Raw genomic sequence first — 24,071 nt, 5'->3', positions numbered from 1 at the left:
AAGGACCAGCAGCAAGTAGAGCAAAGGCGAGGAGCACGAGCCCCAGGCCCAGGAGGCAATCCGTTTGCAAGGCTACTGACACAAGGGGAGGCAACAAGGTGGTCGCCGAGCTCAAGCCCAAAGGTGCGTCCAGTCAGAGCGGCAGTGCCACCGTCGCCGCTAGCCCGGCCGCCACGCGCTCTGGAGGAGGGATTTATGAAGAAGAGAGAGGAGAGGAAGGAAGAGTGGAGAAATTTTTTTTTATTTTTTAAATATTTTAATAAATAATTTTATTACTAAATCTCCAGAAAAAATATTCTTTATCGTATAAACCTTTTAGTCACACCACCAACATTGACGTAGCAAAACGGGTTGCCACGCCATTGTCGGTGGTGACGCCATTGACATTGGCATGACAAGCAATCTTGCCACGCTGACTAGACTGCGTGGACACGTTGTCTTGCTACGCCACCAACACTAACGTGGCCAAAAGGATTAAATTTGAAAATACTTTGTCCAGTGGTTTAATAATAAAATTACTTGTTAAAAAGGTTTATTTAATAAAAAAATTTCGAGAGAGAAGATGAAGGGGAGGAGGAGAGAGAAAAAGTAAAAAAAAGACATGTGGGACCCATCGGACACCACTTTCAGTAAAATCGGTCAAAAAAAATAGGTGAATACTGCCGAGAGACGTTTTGTGAACAGACTCTGTTAGTTTAGTGATACACATTTTTGGTATTGCGGCTAAGTGATAAAAAACAAACTAGGCTTTAAGTTTAGGGACCTCGGATAGACTTTTTCTAATCATACCACATCTCAATTCCTAGGTTCATGGGCCAAACTTGAAAAGGGCCATCACGGGCTCCTGCTCTCGTCACTTGTTCGCTGACAGTGCTTATGGGAAATGAGTGGATTTTTCACCCTAAGATGCACTACTGCACACACCCTTATTCAGACAAAAGTTGTAGGATTAAATGAATATTAATTTTTTAGCTTGTAATTAATGATGCATTAAAAATAAATTTATGATTAATGTTCAACGCAAACATCATTTTAAAAGCTAATATATCTTAGATTTTTCAACCAAAATAGTACGAGATTTAAACGAAAAGATATCAAACATAATTATGTACATCGAGTTATTAACATCATATATAATTTTAAAGGTAGATCAATAAATAATAAAAATATATAAGAAAGGAATATGAAGTATAATCAAATACAAATACAAATGGTGCTAAAAGTATTTTCAGCTAATTCGACAAATTATACAGTTTTAGGAAAGTTAGTTAAAAATGTTGCGTTTGACAGGTTCAACTTGAAAACAGGACTTAACCATGTCGATATCCTACACTTCTAAACTAGAAAAGGTAAAACAATTAGTACCAAATATACACATTATATATATATATATATATAATAGCTTGTATCCAATACTTGTACTTCCACAAATTGTAACAGTATGCAAAACTTTTAAATTTAGAAAAGTGAGGTGGAACAGTTAGACAATACGCTTTATTATCTTTCTAAAACTAGTAATATACCCATCCTAAACCTAGTAATTTACAAGACCAAATGCATGTTCCTCATCATTAATCAGGCATGAATAATACTCCAGCTTTACTAAGGATGTTGTCTGTTTAACTGTCTGTGTGTACCAAATAGACAGCAGCTGTCTAAACTATTGTATTTGCCCTTGTCATCTATTTGAGTTATCAGTCAGGGTCATGATGGTGTTTGACATGTAAAGTTAGACAATTGAAACTCACCTGTGTAGATGATGCTGTCAAGAGCACATCATGAAAGACCTTTGAGATTGTACGTAGTCCACCAAACCTGGAACAAAATTGGACAATTTTTATTATATTGTGAATGCTCACAAACTGTTAAAATGCTGGAGCTTTTACAGACGAAAACAAGATAAAGAAATTACACTCACTATAGCATGACTGTTCATCTATATAGCACCTCATCTTCATTTTCCTCGTTATCGTCATCCGATATTCTCGTGAGTGATATTATATGCTCCCTGAGACAATACAACATCAGTTAGATTCTATTAGAAGCTCTTTCTATTGGGAGGGTTTAGGGGATAATAAGAGATATCATATGGTCAAATGGTGTAATCTTGCTTTCCCGAAAGATTTTGGGGTTTAGATTTTACCGACACGAGAGCTATTAATATTTCTCTTCTTTCTAAATGGATCTTCAAACTCGAATCCTCTGAAAACTCTGTTTGCCTTGATCTTTTGAGAACTAAATATATGTCTACTTCTGGTTTCTTCCAAGTTAATTCTGTGAACTCTTCTTTCTTCTGGAAGGGGATACAAAAGATTGGTTGTTGGGTTTCTAGAGGTGCTCATTGGTTGCTAGGGGATGGATACCATGTTTCTTTTTGGAGAGATATTTGGATAGATAATTGTCCCCTCAAAATCTCTTATCCTTACCTCTTTGACATTTGTTGTCAACAAGATATTCTGGTGAGTGATGTTATAGATGAGGGAATAGACATTCTCACCTTCATGAGAGCTTTCACCCTAGAGGGTACTTTGATGTGGGATGATTTTTGTAATAAAGTTAATGTTCTTAATCACTCTAGACAGAGTACTGGTAGAGATATTTTGAGATAGGCTTTAGACAAGAAGGTTGTCTTTACCTCTAAGTCTATGTATAGGATGATCACTTTCAGAGGTGTTATAGACAGTGACATGATTTTGATCTGGGATTCTCCTATTCCGTTAAAATTTAAGCATTTTCTTTTGTTGGCATGGAAAAATAGAATCCAGTCTGCTGGTCAGCTAAAGAAGATGCAGTGGGATGGGTCGGAGTTTTGTCAACTTTGTAATGCCTATGAAGATTCTTATCATATTTTCTTTAATTGCCCAGTCGCTGTCTTTGTTTGGTGTATTTGTTGAGATGCTTTAGGCTGGAGAAGAATTCCCTCTAGTTTTGAAGATTTTGGGAGACATTTGTTTTGGCCTGACAGAGCTAAATTTAATAAAGTGGGTTTGTGTGTGATGGCTGCCTGCTGCTGTCAGTTATGAATTGTGCGAAATAACATGGTTTTTCGTAGTCTGATTATTTCTTCCCCTCTAAATATCCCGCTGCAGATGGTTTGTCTTTTGCTTCAATGGAAAAGGCTGCTCAAGGAGGAGGAGGCCGCTATCCTGGATAGCTGGATTCAGTCCATTCAAAATGTTACAAGGCTGCTGAGGGGGGCAAGATCTGGAATGGGGTGACTTAGGTTCTTTTTGGTCTTCAGTAGTGGCTTTGGAGGTTTTTGGTTTTAGCATTTCACTGGGTTTGGCCTCAATGACGTCCTGTTTTGCTAGCGTTTGTTCAGGATAGTTGGTTGCTGGGCAGGTGTTTTGTCCGTGTTCTGTAAGCTTGTCTTTTTGAACCAGTATTCCCGGTAACATTGTTCTCTGGGATCGCTAGTTGCTTTATAAAAACAGGGCTTTTAGCCTTTTTCTTAAAAAAAAATATTAACTGGCTGCCTGGCATCTGAAGCTTTCCACCCATTGTAAAGGAAGGTCCTGGTGCATCGCCCTCAATAAAATCCCCCCTCATCCTTTCCTCAAACCTCTGATCACTGCAGTTCAGAAACCAATCCAAGATGCATCTAATCCCCTTAGATGTGACTCTCATGTACCTTAGCTTGATCCTTGGCTCTAAACTGTGTGTAAAATACTCCAGGTATTCTAACAGTTCGCGTATTGGACGCTTCATGTCGCTCTTGAAGAAGTAAAGACCGTTCTTCATGAGCTCGATTCAAAGCAACAGAATTTAAGGGCACCGAACCACCATCCGTGCAACATCCTCATTACTAATCGCTCGCCCGCTGAGAAACTCCACTGGCTTCAGAATGATATTCTGATGCAAACTTACAAGCTGCGGCAATTTCTCAGTAGCGCTTGCAAACCCATCAAGATCAATTTGGAGCTTCAAGTTGAAGAAATACTACTGGCCTGACGATGGGCGCGAGGTCGACGGCGACGGAGGCATGAAGGCACCGCGAGGCAGCGAGGCGCGCATGCGTGACGCCGAGCTTCTCGAGGTAGGAGAGGACGGGGATGGCGTTCTTGCGGAGGGAGCAGGCAAGGAGGAGCGGTTAGGCGGAGAGGTCGTCGTTGGAGAGGCCGAGGCGGAGGAGGAAGTCGAGCCGCTCTTGGAGCACCTCGAGGGAGGAGGGGAGCTCGACAGCCTCAAGCTCACCCACCGGGTCGGACACGCCGGTGGAACGGAGAAAGTCGAGCGCGAGAACGTGGGAGACGAGCACGGGCGACCTCGGCGACGGCGGGTGGGCCTTGGCGGGCGCCAGGTGACCTCAGCAGCAATGGGTCGGGGGCGGCGCGTCGGGTGCGTCGGAGCTTGGCGGCCGCCGTGTCCTTGCGTTAGATCCCAGGGGCAGTGGGTGACCTCGGCGGCGGAGGGCGGGCCTCGGCAGTGACGGGTCGGGAGCTGTGGCGGTGGCCGGCCTCAGATTGCAAAAACTCTGCACCAGGGAGAAGACACGTGGCCCAATCACAGCGCGGGAATACTTCCAAGTCTGGTATATAGAGACTTGCTTTCCGCTGTGGATGGATGATGGTCCAGTTAACGCCAACTATGAGGAAGATATATCTATATCTGACAAGGTGATTCTGTTGTCTACTATTTTCATACTGTTCACTTGCTTGAGATGAGAATTGTGAGGTGCTGAGTTGCTAGTTGCGAAGAGCATATCCAACAAACTCTCCAATAGATTCTCCAAGTTAAAATTTGGCATTCTAGAACAAAATCTCATTCCAACAGCCTCTCTACTAGAATGGCTAAGCCAAATGACTGGCCAAACTCCTTCCCTCAATGACCAAATTTGGCCAGCCTAAATTGCCTTGCTATTTGTAGGCCTCACGTTGGAGATGCTTCTCTCTCACCTTGTGCTATCTGCTTAGCTACCGTCGGCGACAGACTGCACGACACTTGGGGACGACCACCGCCAGCCTCTGCCGCCGTGACGGCCGCTGCCAGGGACGACTGCCGCTTGCTCAAGGATGTGCCCGTGGAGGCCGTCGCCACTGCTGCGCGAGATCGTGAAGGTTGTCGGTGTAGGGACGACTGCCGCTGCCAGCTCGAGGGCGTGCCCGCGGAGGCCATTGTCGTCACTGCCACGAGGCCGTGGAGGCAGTCACCATCGCCGCCCACGAGGGCCGTGGTCGCCATTGTTGTCGTCGCCATGCGAGGCCGCACCGTCGCCGTCGCTTCCACGCCAATCGGACTCCATGCGCCGCGCGCCCCCACTCTGGTGCCACCAGGCCTCCCGTCGCCGTCGCCTACCCCTGCCATCACTAAGGAAGAAAAGGATAGAGAGAAAGAGAAAAAGAAAGAGAGATCGAAAGAAATTGATGGAGAGGAAGAGAAAAAGAAAGAAAAGAGGATGACACGTGAGGCCGGCTGTTATATACTCGGGATAAAGATGGTGGATGAAGAGACTGTTCGAGTAAAAAATAAATTTAAGTGACCAAATAAAATAAAGAGTGACCAAATAGATATTTGGAGAGTCCAATTTAGATTGTCTGGTGGGATGCTCTAAGCCCTGCCACCTCGTGGCAGTAATGCATTTTTTTTAGCCTGCCGACGAGTGATACTGCAATTCTGGCACTGTGGTGTTATCGTTGTTTTTTCTACTTTTGGATATGGCAATTGGCACTCGGTATGGTCTAACAGTGTTAACGATATAGTATACGGGATATATGAATTTTATTGTACGGTGGCTATTTAGATACGGATTTTTTTAGTCCTTTATCGCATCGGATGTTTGACGTTAATTAGAAGTATTAAATATAGATTGATAACAAAACTAATTGTATAAATAAAAGTTATTTCATTAAACAAATTTTTTAAGCCTAATTAATCCACAATTTGCAAATGTTTACTGTAGCATCACATTCGCTAATCATGAACTAATTAGGCTTAATAAATTCGTCTTGTGAAATAGTCCAGAGTGTAGGGTGAGTTTTATCAATTTTCTATATTTAATACTTCTAATTTATATCAAACATTCGATGTGATATGGACTAAAACTCTGGACCAGGGAGGAGACACATGGCCCAATCACAGCGCGAGAATACTTCCAAGTTTCGTATTTCTTATATAGAGATTCTCATGAGAAAAGGAAGAGGAGATTAAGGGAAACAAAACAGCTCAAATTTTAGGAATCCCCTGTGGGTTCGGCCGGATCAGAGGGAAAGAAGTGTTCTTTTAGGGGGGGAAGGCAAGTGAGGTAGACATTTGGGGCGGGTTTGGACTGTCCAAACAAGAGGAACCCGAACTGGACTTTGATGCCTGCGTGGGAGCAGAAAATGAATTGTGGCCGGGCAGGCCAGTTTGGCTGCATGAAAAAGAGGAGGGGTTGGAGGTGTGGGTCGGATTTGGCCCAAATGAGAGGGACAAGGTTTTAATTTGGTTTCCAATTAAGTAATTGCAGAAATGATGTTTTCACGTAATCATTGGACACTAACTAATAAAGAACTTTCTTAAATACAAATACAAATAGTTTGGATATAACTATAAGAGTTAAGACCAGTTAAGTAGTTCTATGTACACAAAGTTTAGCGATGTTTTATACCAACGAGCTAAATGAGCAACTCAGGAGCCAAAAAACATGACTCATTAAGAGGTTAAGATCGACTGAGTTTCAGTCGAACCGGATCAAGCTTGATGCAAGCGGACTCGAGCCACCAGTTTTTCGACCAACCCTAAACACGATAAAAAAATTAATAAAAGAAAATAAGAGTTTTGGTAAGTCGCCAACTTACGGTAATTTAGGCCTAAAAGAGTCATGTTACATCGGGGAGTTCGGTCAACAGTCATCTACTACCTCACGTAAATGGGCAATCATCTTATCCTGTTTACAATTTTATTTTCTAAATATGCCCATGCCTGTATTCTCTCCTCTTCCCCTCTTCTTCTTCTTCGTTCTTTCGGTCAAACAGTCGCACAAAACCGAGAGACAGTCGCACAGGAGAGAGAGGAGAGGCGACGGCGCCGATCCCGTCGCCGGCGTCGAGCGGCGCCCCCTCGCCGGTGCCGGCAGCCTCGACCAGCAGGAGGCCGGCCGCTTGCCTCACCTCCAGCAGCTTCGTCCTCCCCGCCTCCCTCCCTCCCGCAGCAGGGGGGCTTGCTGTTCTTGGCCCGGCGACGGCGGCGCCCCCCTCGCCGGCGACGAGTCCAGGAGGTGGTGGCGTCCCTTCCCGCCCGCAGCTTCCGCCTCCCTCCCCTCCCGCAACAGCCGGCGACTCCCGACCCCCGGCGTCGGCTCAACCAGCGTCGCCTCCCGTCGTGGTGCCAGCTTTGGCTCTACCGGCCTCGGCGTCACCTCGTGAGTCACCTCTCTCCCCCGCCGGACTCCCCCTCCTCCCTCAGCAGCCATTGCCATCTCTGACCTAAACCCTAGAAATTTCTACAGTGATGTTTAAGTTCTATTTTTTTTATTTACTGATTTAGTTTGTTTGCAACCAGTATGTTTGTAGGTTGCTAGCAGCATTATGGATGACCCTAATTGGCTAGAAAATCTGAGAAGGTATGGTTTCCAAATTCCTTTGTGTGTTTCATAAATTTTCATTCTGTTGCATCTAGGCATTTGTTTATTTCTCTTGTATGGACAAATTCATGTGTTATCTAATTCTGTACACGTATCTCAAACCTACTTACATTCTTGTTTTTGTTACTGAATTGATGGAGATATGTGCTGTGTTTAACCGATGCTTTTGAGCTTCTGTGAAACTCTTTGTTGTTTATGTAGAATCCATTTGCTTGAAACTTTCTAATGTGGGAGCCGTTTCGGCACTAAGTTCAGTAACTGATTGATGCCATCCCCTGATCCTTGTAATCTTAATCCTTGATGCTAGCTAGCTGGTCCCAAAAATGGTGTGGCTGTACCATCTTTTTTCTTTAAATAAGAACAGTACTGGTAGGATTGATTCTAGATAATAATAAAAGCAGCCATCGTGTTCCCTGTCATTGGCTTCTTTGCAACTTTAGATCGTCGCTTTTGTCTGCATTGATTTGCAAGGTTGTGTTTGTCATGTATGCATAGATAGCAAAAGTATTGCAAGTGGTGAAGTGGAGCAATATGAATGATGTTCTTCGTTTGCTGACAGCACAGGGCTTCTAGTCTTCTACTTCATTTTCTGCTTAATTTTTCTTTTGTTTGAAATGTAGAAATTTGTATGAAAACCAAACTGCTTTATCAGGTTCAAACATAAACTATGTCTGCACTCTTTAAAATCAGTATAATTCTTGTAAAATTCTGGTGCAACCTGAGTGGTTAAATTGCTAGAACCATTTGTTCCAGACAGAGAGCTGCAAAATTATATGCAAAATTATATGCCTTATATTGTGAAAGCGAGGGAATGGATCTCTGTGTTACTCCCTTTGCAAAATTATATGCCTTATATTTTGGTACTCTCACAGGCGGCTTGCTATGTTGATGGAGCAAACAAATGGGACAAGCTCACCTACAGTCATGCCGACTCAACCAAATCCAGAAGAGGGGAGCTCAAAATCCCCACGTGCAGGCAAGAAGACGTGTGCTAAGAAACTAGCATGCAAGAAAATGAAGCCAACCTAAAATCATGTGAATGAATCGCTTTTATTGTCAATGCATATGTGGACTTCTGTGAAACATGTCATATGGCATGTGCGGACTTCTTTTGAACTAACTATGAACCATTTAGTTCCATGTGATGAATGGATGTGATGAATTTGCACTATGAGAATTGATTTATTATTTGCAAATTGAATCTCTGTTTAGTTGCTATATTTAATGGTTACGATGAATTTGCTGCCCTTTGTTGTTGTGGCTCATAATTATATTCATTGGTTTGACAAATTATGGAGGGTTGGTGTGTTCTGCAACCTGACAAATTTTGATGGTTCATACTACTTTCTTTGGCTGTTAAGAGAAATTAAAGTGCATGTTTACTCTGCGAAATAGAGAGTACTAAAAAATGTAGAGAGAATGGAGAAAAAAAATATGGAGTAAATAAAAAAATGCAGAGAAAGGACGGTGCAGGAATAATACGGCTAAATATATGTGAAGTGTATACTTCTGTCCGCTGGGAAAATGAGCCGCGTCCGCATGCGTCCTGTGCAAAAATTCTCAGCCGCGCTGAAACAGAAAACTTGCCACAGAAGATGGAGGGCCAGAAGCTGTATGTATGTCAAACAGAAAGAGAGAGCACCAACGGCAAATTAGGGGAAAAAGATTGTAAAATAGAGAGAATAGTGGTTCAGAGCTAAAATGATAAAGTAGCAAATCGTATCAGTTTTTGGTTGGTAATTGGGTGAAGCCCATTTACATAATGGCATTGCAGCAAATCCTCCTGTTTATAACTGTAGATATGCAATTTTCTTGAATCATCTAGGTATGTGTTCTTTTGTTATGATATAAACAATAAAATCAATTACAAAGTTAAAAATCTATTTTAGAAATATAAAATAATTAACTTCTATATAAAAAATATTTTATAAAAAATACACCGTTTAACAATTTAGAAATGGTGCGTATAAAATACACCTCTCTCTCTTTCTACCCTTCTAGCTTTATCAGGGCTGGAAAAGTATATATATTATGCACGCCCAATTGGGATGACCCGGCGGCTGGGGTGGTGCAGCACTGGATCTGGCGGGAAATTGAGGAAAGGGCAGAGATCTGGGCTGATTCTGGGGCCAATAAAGGTTGTACCTTTGGTTGACCAGCTGGCCTGAGAAAAGGAGTCTGTTGAGCGGAAAAGGAAAGAAAAAATACAATCAGAAAGTTTCCTGCTGCCTTCCTGGAAACTGTATACAGAGAGATTGGCCTAGCCAGTCACCTGTAGATTTCATCTTCCACCAATGAACGGACTCCAGGCTTTGGAATTGATTTTTGCACTGCAATACATGTCCTAGGTACCCCTATAATTACTTTAAGCATAATATATATTTACTTTTTTAAAAGAGTAAATTATATTGGTGGTACGCAAACTTGTTAGGTGGGTGCAGTTTAGTGCATAAACTTATAGAATGCTTATTATAATGCATGAACTTGCTTAGTGCATGCGAACCAAGTCTAAAACAATATATTGTGGCAAATCAAGCTGAGTTAAAGTTGATTAGGATGCCACATGCACGACCGTGAGCAATGTCATATGTGCAAATATCCTTTATATATACTTTGTATTTATTTTATTTTCCATTGTTTTCTATATATTTTCTACTCCCATTTATGTCTTATAAATCATTTATTTATACATAAAATTACTTACTCTATGTTTCATTGAGCACCTGCATATGTATATGACATTATATTGACATGTGAGTCCACCTGTAAACCTAATCATTGTCTAACTTAGTGAAATTAAACATAGTATGATTTTTGGCTTTGGTTTGCACACTAGACAAGTTTGTGCACTGAAACATATGATTTATAGGTTTATGTAGTAAATTGCACCCACCTTATAAGTTCATTCATCGGTAGCGCATTTTACACTTTTTAAAACATCATTTTCATGTAACTTTTTTACCCCAATAATTACTTTAAGCATAATAATATATATTTTAAATAAGGCGAATCATCAAACGTCGAGTCTATCAAAGTCTAATTAAAGTATTGTACATTACAACATAGGTGTAATAATTGGTATTTGTATTAATTTAGAAACAAACAAGGGGACATCCAATGGGATTAAGTTACAAGGAGCCACACATATATATATTTTTCCAATCATTTAATCGTGGAAGGAGCCACGTACATATTTTTATCGCGGGAGACTGAGAATATGAGCAGCAAGGAGAGGTGGAACCTGGGTTTACAAAGCAAAAAATCCGCAAACCCTTGCCTAGGAAAGGTCAACACCTTGTGACACAAAGTCGTGCAGAGCTATGTAAAGCATGACGCAATATGCAGCATGACATCCCGCTGACAAGAATAGATGGTCATGACGTCTTCAACATCACGCAATATACAGCCACATTCCCGGATCATGCAGTTACTCACACCGTTCAAAAGGTGAAGCCAATGGTTTCTATATATGGCAGTGGTTCAACAAAATCAACACAACGGACAACAAGCCTCTAGCCAGCCTGGCCATATGCACTTATAACCATTGACTAGATCCCTGCATTCGGGTCGTCCCCCCTCCGATTCTGAAGCCAGACGGTGACTCAAGGAGATCAACAACGATTTGAAGCAGAACAAGAAAATCTTCGATGCACGTCAGATATGATCTCAAGTGCAAAATCAAGGATCTCCACCGTGAATGCGAGGAGCACGACAAATCAAGGACTAACAATAACCCTAGATATCTTTGGATTCCAATGATGATATAGAAGAAGGATTATTATCTTTCACCAGAAATCTATGACAAGTCGACTGGCTTACTGGTTTTAAGCTAACTGGCATCCAAAAGTTTGATGGCACATCTAACCCCCAGTTATGGTTTTATGAGTATATTCAGTGGCCATCAAGGTAAGTCTTAGGCTATGGCAAATTATCATCCACTAGCTTTGGTTGATTGGGTGATATATTGGCTTTTGACACTCCTGTGTGAATCTATTAATTCATGATCGGAGATTCGAGAATGATTGGTTACCAATTTACAATGCACTTACGAACGTCTACGTAGGAAATATGATTTCTATCAGATCCAAAGGGCAATCACTAAGTATCTATATTCAATGCTTCTTATAAGTGCGCAACACAATTCCAAATATCAAAGATCAATGTTTTATTGCCAAATTTGCATGTAAGGAGCCAACTACTCTCAAGACAAGGTGTGATATTGTGAATTCTTATGTTGCCTTGGCTGACGCTGTAGCTGCCTCACAAGCCCAACAACGTGACGACAAGCAAGCTTAACATACAAAGCGGAAGAACAAGGAGAAGCAAGATTCGGATGACCATAATTGGCCTCAAGATCCGTGCAAGCCTAAAGAACTTATTGCAATAGCAGAACGTGCACATCCTCGGTTCCCATGCACAAATGATTATGATCAGCCACCCACTCGAGCATGATGATCAAGATGATGAATCACTCCACACTAACTCAGGAAATGTCAAAAACATAAGTGACTTTTTATCATTGTCCGAGTACTATTCTTTTTCCCCTATCTCACTATTCCCCATTGAGCAGTGAGTTAAGGGGTTACACATGTTATAACATGCTTATTACAAATTTGTTTTGTGTTGATTGTTTGCTATTTGTAAGACATGAAGGTCTATTTCCTTATGCTTGCTATAACACATATACTGGTGTTGACACTTTGCATTCGGAGGCTGGTCGGGTAGAGTGTAAATGCAAGGTGCTAAGTAGTGCTAAGGGAGAATCAAAAGCATACACATAAAATATAAAACATGTTGTTTTTTGCTCTTAATAATAAAAAAAAGTACTTGAGTAGGACGAATTCTGATTTGTGAAGTTCAACTCCATGTCGGGCGAGTGTTTAAATGTAATGAATCAACTACTCGGGGAAATTCAAGTCAAAAAGAGGAGAAATACATACTTGTATATACTAAAAAATACTTGGATTTTCCAAAAGTCTTTGTCTATTTTTTGTTTTAAGTTTTTGAGAGAAAACAATACCAAGTAGAGAAGCTCTATCTACGGATGTGTGTTGGATGTAGAGCTTATCCTTGGACATAACCAGACAGAGAACACACTTTATTAACTTTAATTTTGATTACATTCTACATTTTATGGGTGGTATGTTACATCGCCAATTTCACCTAGAGGATAGTTAGGCTAGACTAGGTTTCCACCACACATATATTGTGTACTCACCATGACATGGATCAAATATATATAAATAGAAGTAGGACTATTACGCAATATCTCCATCTAAACATGTATAAATCCTGTGTTTCCCGTTTTGTCTCTACCATTTGCATACCCTTAAGTACCAACACCCTTACATCCATAGATATCATAATCGAACTAATATCCTACAAAAGTTGGGATGGTAGGTAGTGGGTTTGGTGCACTAAGGGTTTTGACAAGATGTCCTTCAATAGTGGATCTTCTAACAAGAGCTTAAACAAGAATCTTAGCCTATGACATACAACCCAGCAAGATGTATCTTCTAATCGGTTCCATCCATATTCCAATTCAAACTACAGCCCTCGCTTTTTTGCCTACATTCACAAATAGGCAAGACAGTATACCATGGTTGGGTAGATTCTTCGAGATTTACCCCAATGAGCCCTCCGTACTTCATGGTCTATATGATTATGAATTGTTAGAATCAATTTTAGACCATCATGTTGGGGCAATCCATAGAGATGTGCCTGGAGTGATAGCAGGTTTACATGGGGGATTATTATCCTAATTCTTAGGGCCAAGTTGCCCCACAACAGAAATTTAACGATGTACAAGATCGATCTACTAGTCAGCCACCCCAAGATCTTGAAGCTAATGCTGAGATGGATGTGTGGATATATTTAGTGCATGAGAGAACCAATCACCAATCTCAACCCTGCCTTTGTCTTTGTAGCCCAACAGGAACCACCAAAGCAGCATTTGGGTGAGATTAATGATGCTGTTGTCAACAAACATACACATGCTCACATAATGCGAACAGATATGAAGGCCACCACTGGCATAATCACCAAAGTCCATCTCCTCCATGGCCATATAAGAACCACAACATGATAAGTCCCACGACCCCAACCTACAGGAAGACCTCCAAAAATGCCTAAGGAAACAACTGGCCAGTCATGATCAATAGCAAAGTCAAAGCAATCATGGTCATCATGATGACCACAATAATCAGTGACTATACACATACCAAGATTATCGTGAAAACCGTGATCACCGCGACTACTACAAAGACCATGAGAACCTTGACTAATGTGACGCCAACAACTAATGTGATGATCGAGATTGCAACAGCTCTCGACTGCACGAGGAGAACCAATGACATCAAAAGCACAAACCTACTCCAAACGATCCATCCTCATGATCTTTATCCACTTCTAAACCTTGCTCAAGATGGTTAGAATAGTTTGACAACCATCACTCACTCTTCTAGCCCAGAGGAGAATGCAATGTGTTCACCCTTTATCTAAGAGAAGTGAGGCAACCTTCCAAGTTTTCACTAGGGTTGGTAGCCAAAATAGGATGGAAGCACTGATCCCGAAGAGTTTGAGCATATACCACATAGTACTCCACCTAGTAGGTGTATTCGAGAACACAATGGCCAACCATCTAATGACTGTCTTGAATGGATTAGCCCGGTCATGGCAATCCATCTACCACGAGCATCCTTGTCCTCATGAGAGAACATGTTCCAACAATTCACTGCCAACTTCCAAAGTACATACAAACGACAAGCAGTCAAGGATGACCTCCATGCTCTAAGGCAAAAGCTAGGACAAACTTTTAGGGACTTCAGATGATAGTTCAATTAGTGGCATAACACAATGCCAGAGTTCACCGACGCCTCTATCATGAGGTTGTTTGATATCATGGACAGGTGTGCTCATGACGAAGTTGTTGTATGGTGCAATGACGACAAAGTCAAAGTGGTGGAAGAACAATCCAATCACCTCTAAGACAGCAAAGCATAATAGATCACAGAAGAAGAATGAGCACAAAGTGGATGTGGAAGCTATGACTGCCAGGATCGACCATCTAGCTCCAGGGGTGGAGCTAGAGCAAAATAAGAGAGGGTGGTTAACTGTTTTCTCAATAGCCGCATATATAATTTAATAACCAAATTATATTGACTATAAATGTAACATCTCCAAATGATGACAATATAAAAAAAATACATACAAAAGTTTGAAATTACGTACCATGTTAGATAAACCAACTAATAAGGGGTATAATATTTCTCCATTCTTTGTATAGAAAATAAGAAACAGAACTAATAAACTACAAAATATCTATAAAATATCAATTAATAAATAAGAGTTTGATAGTAATTAATAAAATGGAATCGTGATAGAATAGCTAACCTAGTTTATTGGTTGGCAAGTTCTTGGCATGCTGAGTTGCTGCATGCAGCATTGCAAAGGGCTCTGGCTGATGGGCGTCACGGGCCGACTGGCTGAGGCCAAGTGAGGCACCAAGGCCGACAAACTGTAGCTGTTGCCCGCATGGAGAGAGGCAATGCGGGTCAGTGTCTGGTAGTGATGCATGATGGCCTAACCGCCTGAGCCCTAATTGGCGGCTATTGGCTGGGCGCTGTGACTGCCAAGGGGCAAGGGCAGACGCCGCTATGCTAGGCAATGCCGGAGTATAGGACGACAACGTTGCCGTGTCAGGCCGTCGGTAAATGATGGGTGGCTAGCCCCAAAATGCTACGAAGCACAAGGATATGCTCTAGGCAAAAAGCGCTATCGAATTCATAGAACTAGATCACACTCCCGAGCTGGGTGCCACCACTTCTATGAGAAGATGGCCCAACAACCGGCTCTTCCCCAACTAGAGAGATTGCATCACGGAGAAGGTGGTGCAACACAACTCCTTCGATGATGAAGCAAACTTCCCCGATGCTAACCATCATGTGGCCCACATTTTTGGTGGATCAACCTCCTATTCTTCCAAGTAGGAGTACAAGAAGGTTGAGCACTAAGTTTGACTCATGACCCAGGAGGCTGCTATGAAATTACCGTGGTCAAAACATCCAATTACCTTCTTTGATGCCACCCACTCAGCCATATGCTTAACTCCTAGAAGATACTCCATCCTGGTGGAACCATGATCAGAAACATACAAGTTGCACATTTCATGGTGGATTGTGGCAGCTCCACCAATTTATTCTCTGCCAGTGCCTTGCATGCCAGGCGAGGGTGAGTATGATGAAGTATGGATGAGAATCGTTGTATAACGATGGCCTATGCTGCTTCCAGATTCGCCTAGACACAAGAGGGGGCTGCCCACCTTGGTTTAAAGGGGGAGCAAATCCTACAGTGTGGTGCGATTGAATAGGGAGGGTTATGCGACGGGTCCTATCACAGTTTCCTTTTCGATATGCCATGGTGGTATGTTGGCGCATGTTCAAGTATAGTGGGACTGTGTCTTGTGGGTACAGTAGTACACCTCTGATTAGAGTAAACCTATTCGAATAGCCATGCCCACGATTATGGAGTGAACTGTTAGATTCACTGTAATTAGTCGAACCTTTAATGACTTAAGTAAACTGGCATTGGTTTGGGACTACTATAACGTGGTGTAACGTTGAGTAGTGGTTAACCCTGTTGCAACATGGTGTAACATTGGATAATGATGTTGGTACTTTACAACTGCTTTTTTATTTACTTACCTATTTACCATTATTTTGTTTAAATCTCAGTTATTTATGAAATGCTGCTTTATTGCAATTAACCTCAGTCTAATCCTTGTGATCCATTGCATCATTTATTTTCTCCTATTTCATGCTACTTGTTGAGTACGTTGGTTTGTACTCAGCCTTGCGTAATTTTCCCCCTTTAGAGCTAGAGGTTGTATCCGATGAAGGTGACTCTCAGGAGTAAGCTATCCACCGTCGAAGTCGTTGCCTGTGGACTAGAGCCATGCTACGCTAGGGCTAGTCTGCGTTATCTTTTCGCTGCATTTTTGATTAGTTTAAATGTTATTCTCAGTTGTTTTTAAGAACGATGGTTATGTAATCAACAATGTCTTTTCGTGTACCCTGGCTGATCCTGGATAGGGGTTTTAATACACAAATAAGTTCAGAAATTCGTGTGAGGAATTTCTGTGCATGACAGGTCCTCCTCTCTTTGACTTACTTCCTTCACGTGCACTTTTTGCTTGTTTGTATCTACAAGCCCCACATACAGGGCAAGCATCCATGTCAATATATTGCTTGTAATACAAAATACAATCGTTCGGACAAGCATAAATTCTTCTGACTTCTAGGCCCAACGGACATAACACTTGCTTAGTTTCATATGTCGTCTGCGGTAATTTGTTCCCTTCTGGCAACATGTCCTTTAACAGCTCAAGAAGTTCTGTAAAACTTTTGTCGGACCATCCATTACTTGCCTTAAGCTTCATGAGTTTCAACACGCAGGACAACATGCTATGCTTCGACTTACATCCATCATACAAGGGCATCTGACAATCTTTCACCAACTTACTAAACTTCTTAAAGTCTTTGTCGTTGTCATCTGCGTCTTCAATGTCATGCAATATTTTAGATAGACATTCAGTATCCAAATCAATGGTATCTCTGCCTAACGGGGAAGGTACAAACATGCTGTCTCGAGCTGCGGTGATGTTCACTGTATTTTGATCTGACACTTCTTCATCAGCTTCAACATCAGGTGCCTCTTGCTCTCCATGCTTGCTCCAACATGTATAATTCCCCATGAATCCTCTCCTTATCAAATGAGAATACACTTCTGAACTATCAGGGTCATATTTTCATTCCTTAGTCATTACATGGACACGATATGTATAGGCTCATCATAATTTTTGTGATTGTTCACAAATTTAAAAAATTCAGTGACCCCCTCCCTATACTCTGTGGATGAACGATGAACATGGTACATCTAACTCCAATCCATCTGCAATCAATAACATGGAAAAATCATATGATGTTCGATTGAAAAAAAATCAACAACATGGTACATTCAACTATGTATTTTTTACCTTCAATTTCTAGCAAAAATTTGCCCCCCTTGCTCTCCCAACCGAATTGTGAACAATGCACTGGTCGGGATGGAAAACAGTTGATTGTTGAGGGTATTTATAGCACCAACTCAACTCAAACGGGCTTATAATTACACCTTAGACGGGCTTATAATTACACCCATCACAGGTGATGGGATATCACCTGTGACAGTTTACAATTAGACGGCCTGTCACAGGTGACGGACGGGTCATAGGTGATGACCCGTCATTGGTAGTCTGTGACTGATTTCTACCTCGGCTGCCAGAAGGCGGCCAGGCCGCCGCCGGATGCCACACCTATGACGGATAACCTGACGACCCGTCAAAGGTGACTGTCAACTCTAACCGGGTTGTCGGCTCGTCAGTGGTATGTCTGCACAGGTGTGGGGTTCCGGCGTAGTGTTAGGCAAGACTAGAAAGTATTAGAATATAAAATAAAGGTAGTAGGACTTTACTAAGACCAAAGATTTGGCACTGGTATCCATCTCTTTAATTATATGAGTATTGTGTGCATGTATAGTAATGTGTGCATGTGTGTCAATATATAAGATCTAGACTACGGTATTTGTGTATAGGGTTCGGATGGTACCAAAGTAAATGTGATAGTAAAAGAGCACAATGCAATGAATTTTATACGGGTTAGAACCCCCTGATGTGGGTAATAGTCCCACTTGTATCATACATAGTAACATATATGTTGGGAAATAGCTATTTAGATTTAGCCTATGAACTAATATTGGTGGAATATATTAGTCACCAGCTACTAGTAGGCCTTTGGCCCGACCTCGAAACCACCATCGCATATAACTCATTAGATGACTGTTGGATGGCATATATACTATATGTACCAGTTCATAACAAAAACTGACATACTCCGGCCCTCCATATGCAAATGTTTGACGTTGGCTCAAAAATGAAGTAGCCAACATCACAAAAAAGGTGGGAGGGAGTACATAGCTAGTTTGGTGAGACTATATACGCGGATTAATTTTTAGAATCGATACATAAATGGTGTTATATGCATGGGGCTCATCATCCCCATGCGAATGGGAAAAGTCTTGCATCTGTAGAGTTTAGATTGGCCTAAACTTATGAGACGATATACACGTCATGTTCTATAGGTAACTCCACATAAAATTAGGTTCTTTGCAAAATGAATAATAATCTCACTAAATATAGTCCCACCGCTAAAAAAATATTTGTTGTTTAGGACCAGATTTGGTTAGACTTCTAACATTCTGACAACCAACCAATTTATTTTGTTAGAATAAATTTATAAAACCCAATAAATTTATGATATTATGACAGTATCCTTTGAAAAACATATGTAAACATATGTGTACACCATTTATTTTGTATTTAAACTAAGCATTTAAGAAATAATTGGTCGCTAGAATTTTAAAAATTTGACCAAATTTTATACTAAATGACAGATATTTTTGACGAGAGAGCCGGAGTAATTATTTTGAGTGACGCGTGTGTTGGGTTGCGGGGAGGGGTGTTGGTGGTGGATAACAATACGCGTGACAAATATTTTGATCTTGTTGTCAAGCTGATAAGCTCCAGGAATCTTGTTGCATGCTTATGTTACTAACCGCTGTTTGCTCTTAGACGTCGGACAAACCCGGGCTAATGGCGGATCAGTATGCCTGCATGTGCATCCCCACTACCAGAATATATATAGAGACGAGCAGCTAGCTAGCGCTATTTCCATGTCGCTTCAGGCACCTTTAGTTGCATTTTGACGGAGTCGTGCTTAACCAATTCCTGCTTTATGTTAAAGTTAATTAGCTAGCTGCGCGAACACTACCTTTAATTTGCTACTTTCACTGCTTTTGAAGAAGGACGTACGTTATCCTGCAACACTTTACTAGCTACTATACGTGCGTGCTCGCATGTGATGTGACATTAATTTTTAATCGAGCTAAGGTTGCTATCACAGGCCTATATATGTGTGTACGTCAGTTACAGAATTCTACCGAGAGATCGACCGAAGCAAGACACATACATAACACGTAGATGCCCTACAGAGAAATTGAATGAGATCGAGCTAGAGCTTGCTGCTATATATCCTTAGGATCAAGACACACCCGCCCGATGGAGCCTGCAGGTACGTACGATATTGCAATAAAGTCCTAAGCATTGTCTTCTTTACGTGATCATCAATGGCATTGCGGAAAACCTAATTAATTTGCTTATGGAAATGTTGCCTGCGAACATCAGTTTAATTTTACTGTGCGACAGTTTCAGAGTAGCTTCCTTTGTTTTAATACAGACGTACGTGATTCTAGTCTCTCCAACATTTTCAATCGACTGAAACTCTAAAACGCAACCTCCGGCTACAATTTAAATTATCGTGTTACAAGACTCGTACAAATTTATTTCGTACAGCTCTAGTGTAATAATCTCATTGGAAAGTGTCTTTTTTTCTCTTTAATTCCAAGTATGTGTTCTGTGTTCAAGTCTATATATTCTTTCAAACGCTTAATTTCTTGTTATGCTTTGTAAAATTTATGAACCATCACTTATTTTGGTCATGAATTTTGCTTGTCCAGCCCTCCTTTTATAATTACTAAGAAGATAATTAAATGCCCTACTTAAATTATTTTTCAAATTGCACTTTAAAACTATGTATATTGGACTACAACATGTACGGATGAACCAAGTACAGTTGAAGGAGAAGATAATTAAATGCCTCAGCTGAGTACGTAGTATAGCCTCATGCCCTCAAGTGGCCAAAGATGTGAAGTTCATCAGACTAATATTACAGCTGAGAGTCTAGGGCCACGTTCGTTTGCTACCGCAACTAACTCATATTCCTCTCTTTTTCGGTACGCATACTTCTCGAATTACTAAACGATGCGTTGCTTTATAAATTCCGATTAATCTATTTTTCTAATGTTTCATAATTAATAATTAATTCATCATGTAGTAATCTATTACCGCGTTTTATGCGCCAGTTAACAAACACCACGCCGAACGCAGCCTACATATGTTGGTCTAGCATATAAATCCCCATGTATTCAAACAATATACTACAAAACCTCTATGTAAATAATTTTATATTAGTGAGGACGAAATTGAAAATTTAGTATTATGCATGCTTTCCTCTTGTTCTCAAAAGTATGCTTTCATTTCGAAATTTTTGTTATAGTAGGTGTGATATAGGTCTATATGTTTTTAATGTTCAGTACCCTCTGATTCTCAAACCGTGCATAAAAGTTTTTTTTTTTTGGGGGGGGGGGGGTTGACAACAATCGAGAGATGTATTTTCATCAACCGATATCTACTCATTTCTTGCTTGTCACCGAAATTGCCATAAAAAATATTTTAAAAAATATAGGATAAATTAATATGAGCTATATCAGCTTAGAAATATGAAAGTTCAACTTTGACTTATACAAGTTGTAACAAAAAGAACAATTAACCTGAAACTAGTATGTGCATATTCAAAAAGTTAAATCTGTTATTTTTGTTACAACTTGTAAATGAGTTAAATTTGAACTTGTATATATGCGAAGTGATATATCTCGTATCAATCTATATTTTCAATCTTTTATAAATTTTTTAATAACTATTAGATGGCATATAAGAAAGGGGTGAATATTCCACCGAGTAATGAAAATATTTTCCCTTGTATTTTCTTTAGAGAATATATATATATATTCCGTGCATGCCTACCAAATTTAAGCTGTACCTTCTACTCCAATGACTTGCTTTCCTCACTCTTTTGTAAACCAATAAATTTTGGTTTTGATCTCATGTATATCCTTTCCAACAATTAACCACTAATTGACTATTTATTTGTTTTCTTGATAATGCAGTTGTCCATTTAATAGTAATAAAGAATTGTAGACCATAAAATTTGATGGAGCGTATTTTTTAGATGTACGAGTTTAATTGTTGTATCTATTTATAGATTTTATTATTTATTTATTGCAAAGAGTATGTATATGTAGCATATTTATCAGATGCTGTATATGCATGCAACAGCCCTGGTGCATGTTGTATATATATTATCTTTAAAAAATGCTATTATAGCTAGTGCTATATCTAGCGTCTTAAAAATGAGTAAATTTGAAAAGGCTGCAATTATTATTCCAAAACTATAATTTTGTTCAAATTTAGTTTATAATTTTACAAAACTGCTATAATACCTAATAATATTATTAGATAGCATGGAAGCTGAGATGTGGGGTCTGCACTTGCTAGGCACGCATGTACAGCGCTCCCATTATTTCGCAGTTGCAACTGCTTATAAGTTAAAATTTGAATTTTAAAGCTTAATTTTAAACTTAATTTGGTAGTTTCTTAATCATGGTTTATTTTATAACTTTTGTTTTTTAGTCACTATGAACACATATATAAAATGTTTACTCAGAAATTATTTTTGGTTTGCAAAAAGGCGGTTTCGTTTTTTCTTCTAAAAAGCAAAACTATGGGAGCTTAATACTTTTGAACCATTATAAATCTGCTACTACAAACAGCAATGCCAGCCATAACAACTTGAATTTGCATACATTTGGTTGACTGACTAGAATCACTTTTCAGCAAACTTCCAAACGGAAATAGACGTGGAGGCCCTGCTCATGGATCTGATGGCCAGCAGACAGTGCTTTGAGACAGCGAACAACCCATCCGGGTGCAAGATTCCGTTAGACGACAATGGACTGAAGCCGAAGGTGATGAGCATCGGCCCTTACTACCACGATCCTCTCAAGGGGGCGATGGAGCAGGAGAAGGCGGCGATGCTCTACGACATGCTGCAGGCTTGGGAGCAACAGAAGCCTGCCATGCTGACAAGCTTACTGAAAGCGGTCAGTGCCGTCGAGAAGGAAGCGAGGGAGAACTACTTCGACCGGGTCCCTGACATGAGCAGTCACGAGTTTGTGGAGATGCTGTTGCTCGATGCGTGCTACATACTAGCCAAATTCGTGCTGCCTTACTGCTGCACCGGCGGTGGGGCCATCAGCGCCGCCGGGACGGAACCGCCGGAGTCCAGCTGCAGCGGGGACGCGGCGGAGAGCCCACCGATGAGCCAGAGCACCGGCACGAGCACGGCGAGCCAGACCGTGAGCGCTATGCACGACATGGAATTGGTGCGCGACATCTTCTACCTCCTCGGCAACCAGATACCGTTCTGTGCCCTCGAGAAGATCCACGAGGTGCTACATGGTGGCAGTAGCATGAGCATGCCGCCGGGTACTACTGTGGTGACTGACACCTTGCTCACCAACGTTCGGCAGCTGCTCCAACACTTCGGCTACTCTATTCGAAACGACACGCTCGTCGAGCCCTGGCACCTGCATCACCTGCTGTACATGCACTTTCAGCCCCACAACGACGGCAGCATCAGTAGTAGTGTTGCGCAGGTCGACAGCGGCCGGAAATCTAAAGCCATCACGTACCGCTGGCGCGCGGCGACCTACTACCGCGCCGCCGGCGTGATCTTCAGGAAGCGGCACCTCGACCACGGCGCCAGCAAGAAGTGGTGGTTCTGGTTCGTCGACGGCGGCGCCCGGTCCATTCTGGACGTGAGGTTCGACGGCCTGACTCTCCGGATCCCGTCGCTTATGGTGGACAACAACACGTACACCGTGCTGCGAAACCTGATGATGCTGGAGCAGCACAACCCGGATAAACTCGGCAGCCACGTCACTGCCTACTGCGTCTTCCTGTCGCAGATCGCCGGCACGGCGAGCGACGTCGCGCTCCTCGTGAAGATGGGTATCATCGTGCACCTCATGGCCAACGACATCGATGTCGCTAACATGCTGTCCAGGCTGTGCAGCGGCATCACCATCGACTTGGACGAGCCCAAGCACAACTACCTGCACAAGACACGGAAGGATGTGGAGCGAACGTACAAGAACCGCACGATTCGGTGCGGGGCGCTGCTGTGGCGACGGCACTTCAGAAACCCGCTGCTGGCGATCGCCATGGTGGCTGCCGTTGTTGCATTTTCCTGTCAAATTATCCAGGCTTACTATACATACAAGGCCTACAAACCTTAAAAACAACACATACCACTTACATATAACTACTGTTGGCCTGTTTGAATAATCCTAAGGTGGCCCAAGCTCTCGTCACTGAGGCGTGCCCCACATATATTTAGCTTTGCTTTGTACGCATCTTTGGTTTTTTTTTTCAGTTCCAGGAATATAAGGAAGAAAATTGCCCCACATATCTCTGAACTTTTGCTTGCAGTTCATACTCTGTTCTTTCTCCAAGTACTCTGTTCTTGAGGAACTTGCCGGACAGCTACAGTAGTTGTTCAGGGGCCAAACCACCATCTGGTATTCAGAGCATGGGTGTGCTCACGCTACCACAACAGGTCGACTGTCAAACAGCGCTGTCCTGCCTGCAGTTGACGGCGACGAACTACACGAGCTGGGCAATTCGTGTGCAGGCAATGATGGAAGACCTGGGCAGGGCGTGTGGGACGCCGTCTAGACG

At 41.7% G+C, this 24,071-nt stretch overlaps 1 protein-coding gene, 1 long non-coding RNA gene and 1 pseudogene across 2 annotated transcripts; 2 read left to right on the top strand and 1 right to left on the bottom strand.

Moving 5' to 3' along the window:
- Window positions 1–1,917: 1,917 nt before the first annotated feature.
- LOC102704641 lies at window positions 1,918–3,939 on the bottom strand (annotated as a pseudogene).
- A 2,972-nt stretch (window positions 3,940–6,911) lies between these two features.
- Window positions 6,912–8,732, top strand: LOC102706123. The gene is made up of 3 exons (XR_423785.3): window positions 6,912–7,339; window positions 7,480–7,540; window positions 8,434–8,732. It is a non-coding gene; the product is annotated as an uncharacterized LOC102706123 (long non-coding RNA).
- Window positions 8,733–19,617: 10,885 nt separating this feature from the next.
- On the top strand, window positions 19,618–23,659 carry LOC102704361 (UPF0481 protein At3g47200-like). The gene is made up of 3 exons (XM_040527885.1): window positions 19,618–19,725; window positions 22,167–22,611; window positions 22,672–23,659. The coding sequence occupies exons 1-3, from the start codon at window positions 19,713–19,715 to the stop codon at window positions 23,627–23,629; spliced, it is 1,416 nt and encodes a 471-aa protein (XP_040383819.1). The 5' UTR covers window positions 19,618–19,712; the 3' UTR covers window positions 23,630–23,659.
- The last annotated feature ends 412 nt before the right edge of the window (window positions 23,660–24,071 follow it).

Source organism: Oryza brachyantha, chromosome 9 (assembly GCF_000231095.2).
Source record: "Oryza brachyantha chromosome 9, ObraRS2, whole genome shotgun sequence".
Lineage (NCBI taxonomy): Eukaryota > Viridiplantae > Streptophyta > Magnoliopsida > Poales > Poaceae > Oryza > Oryza brachyantha.
This window is presented reverse-complemented; position numbering and strand designations above follow the sequence as displayed.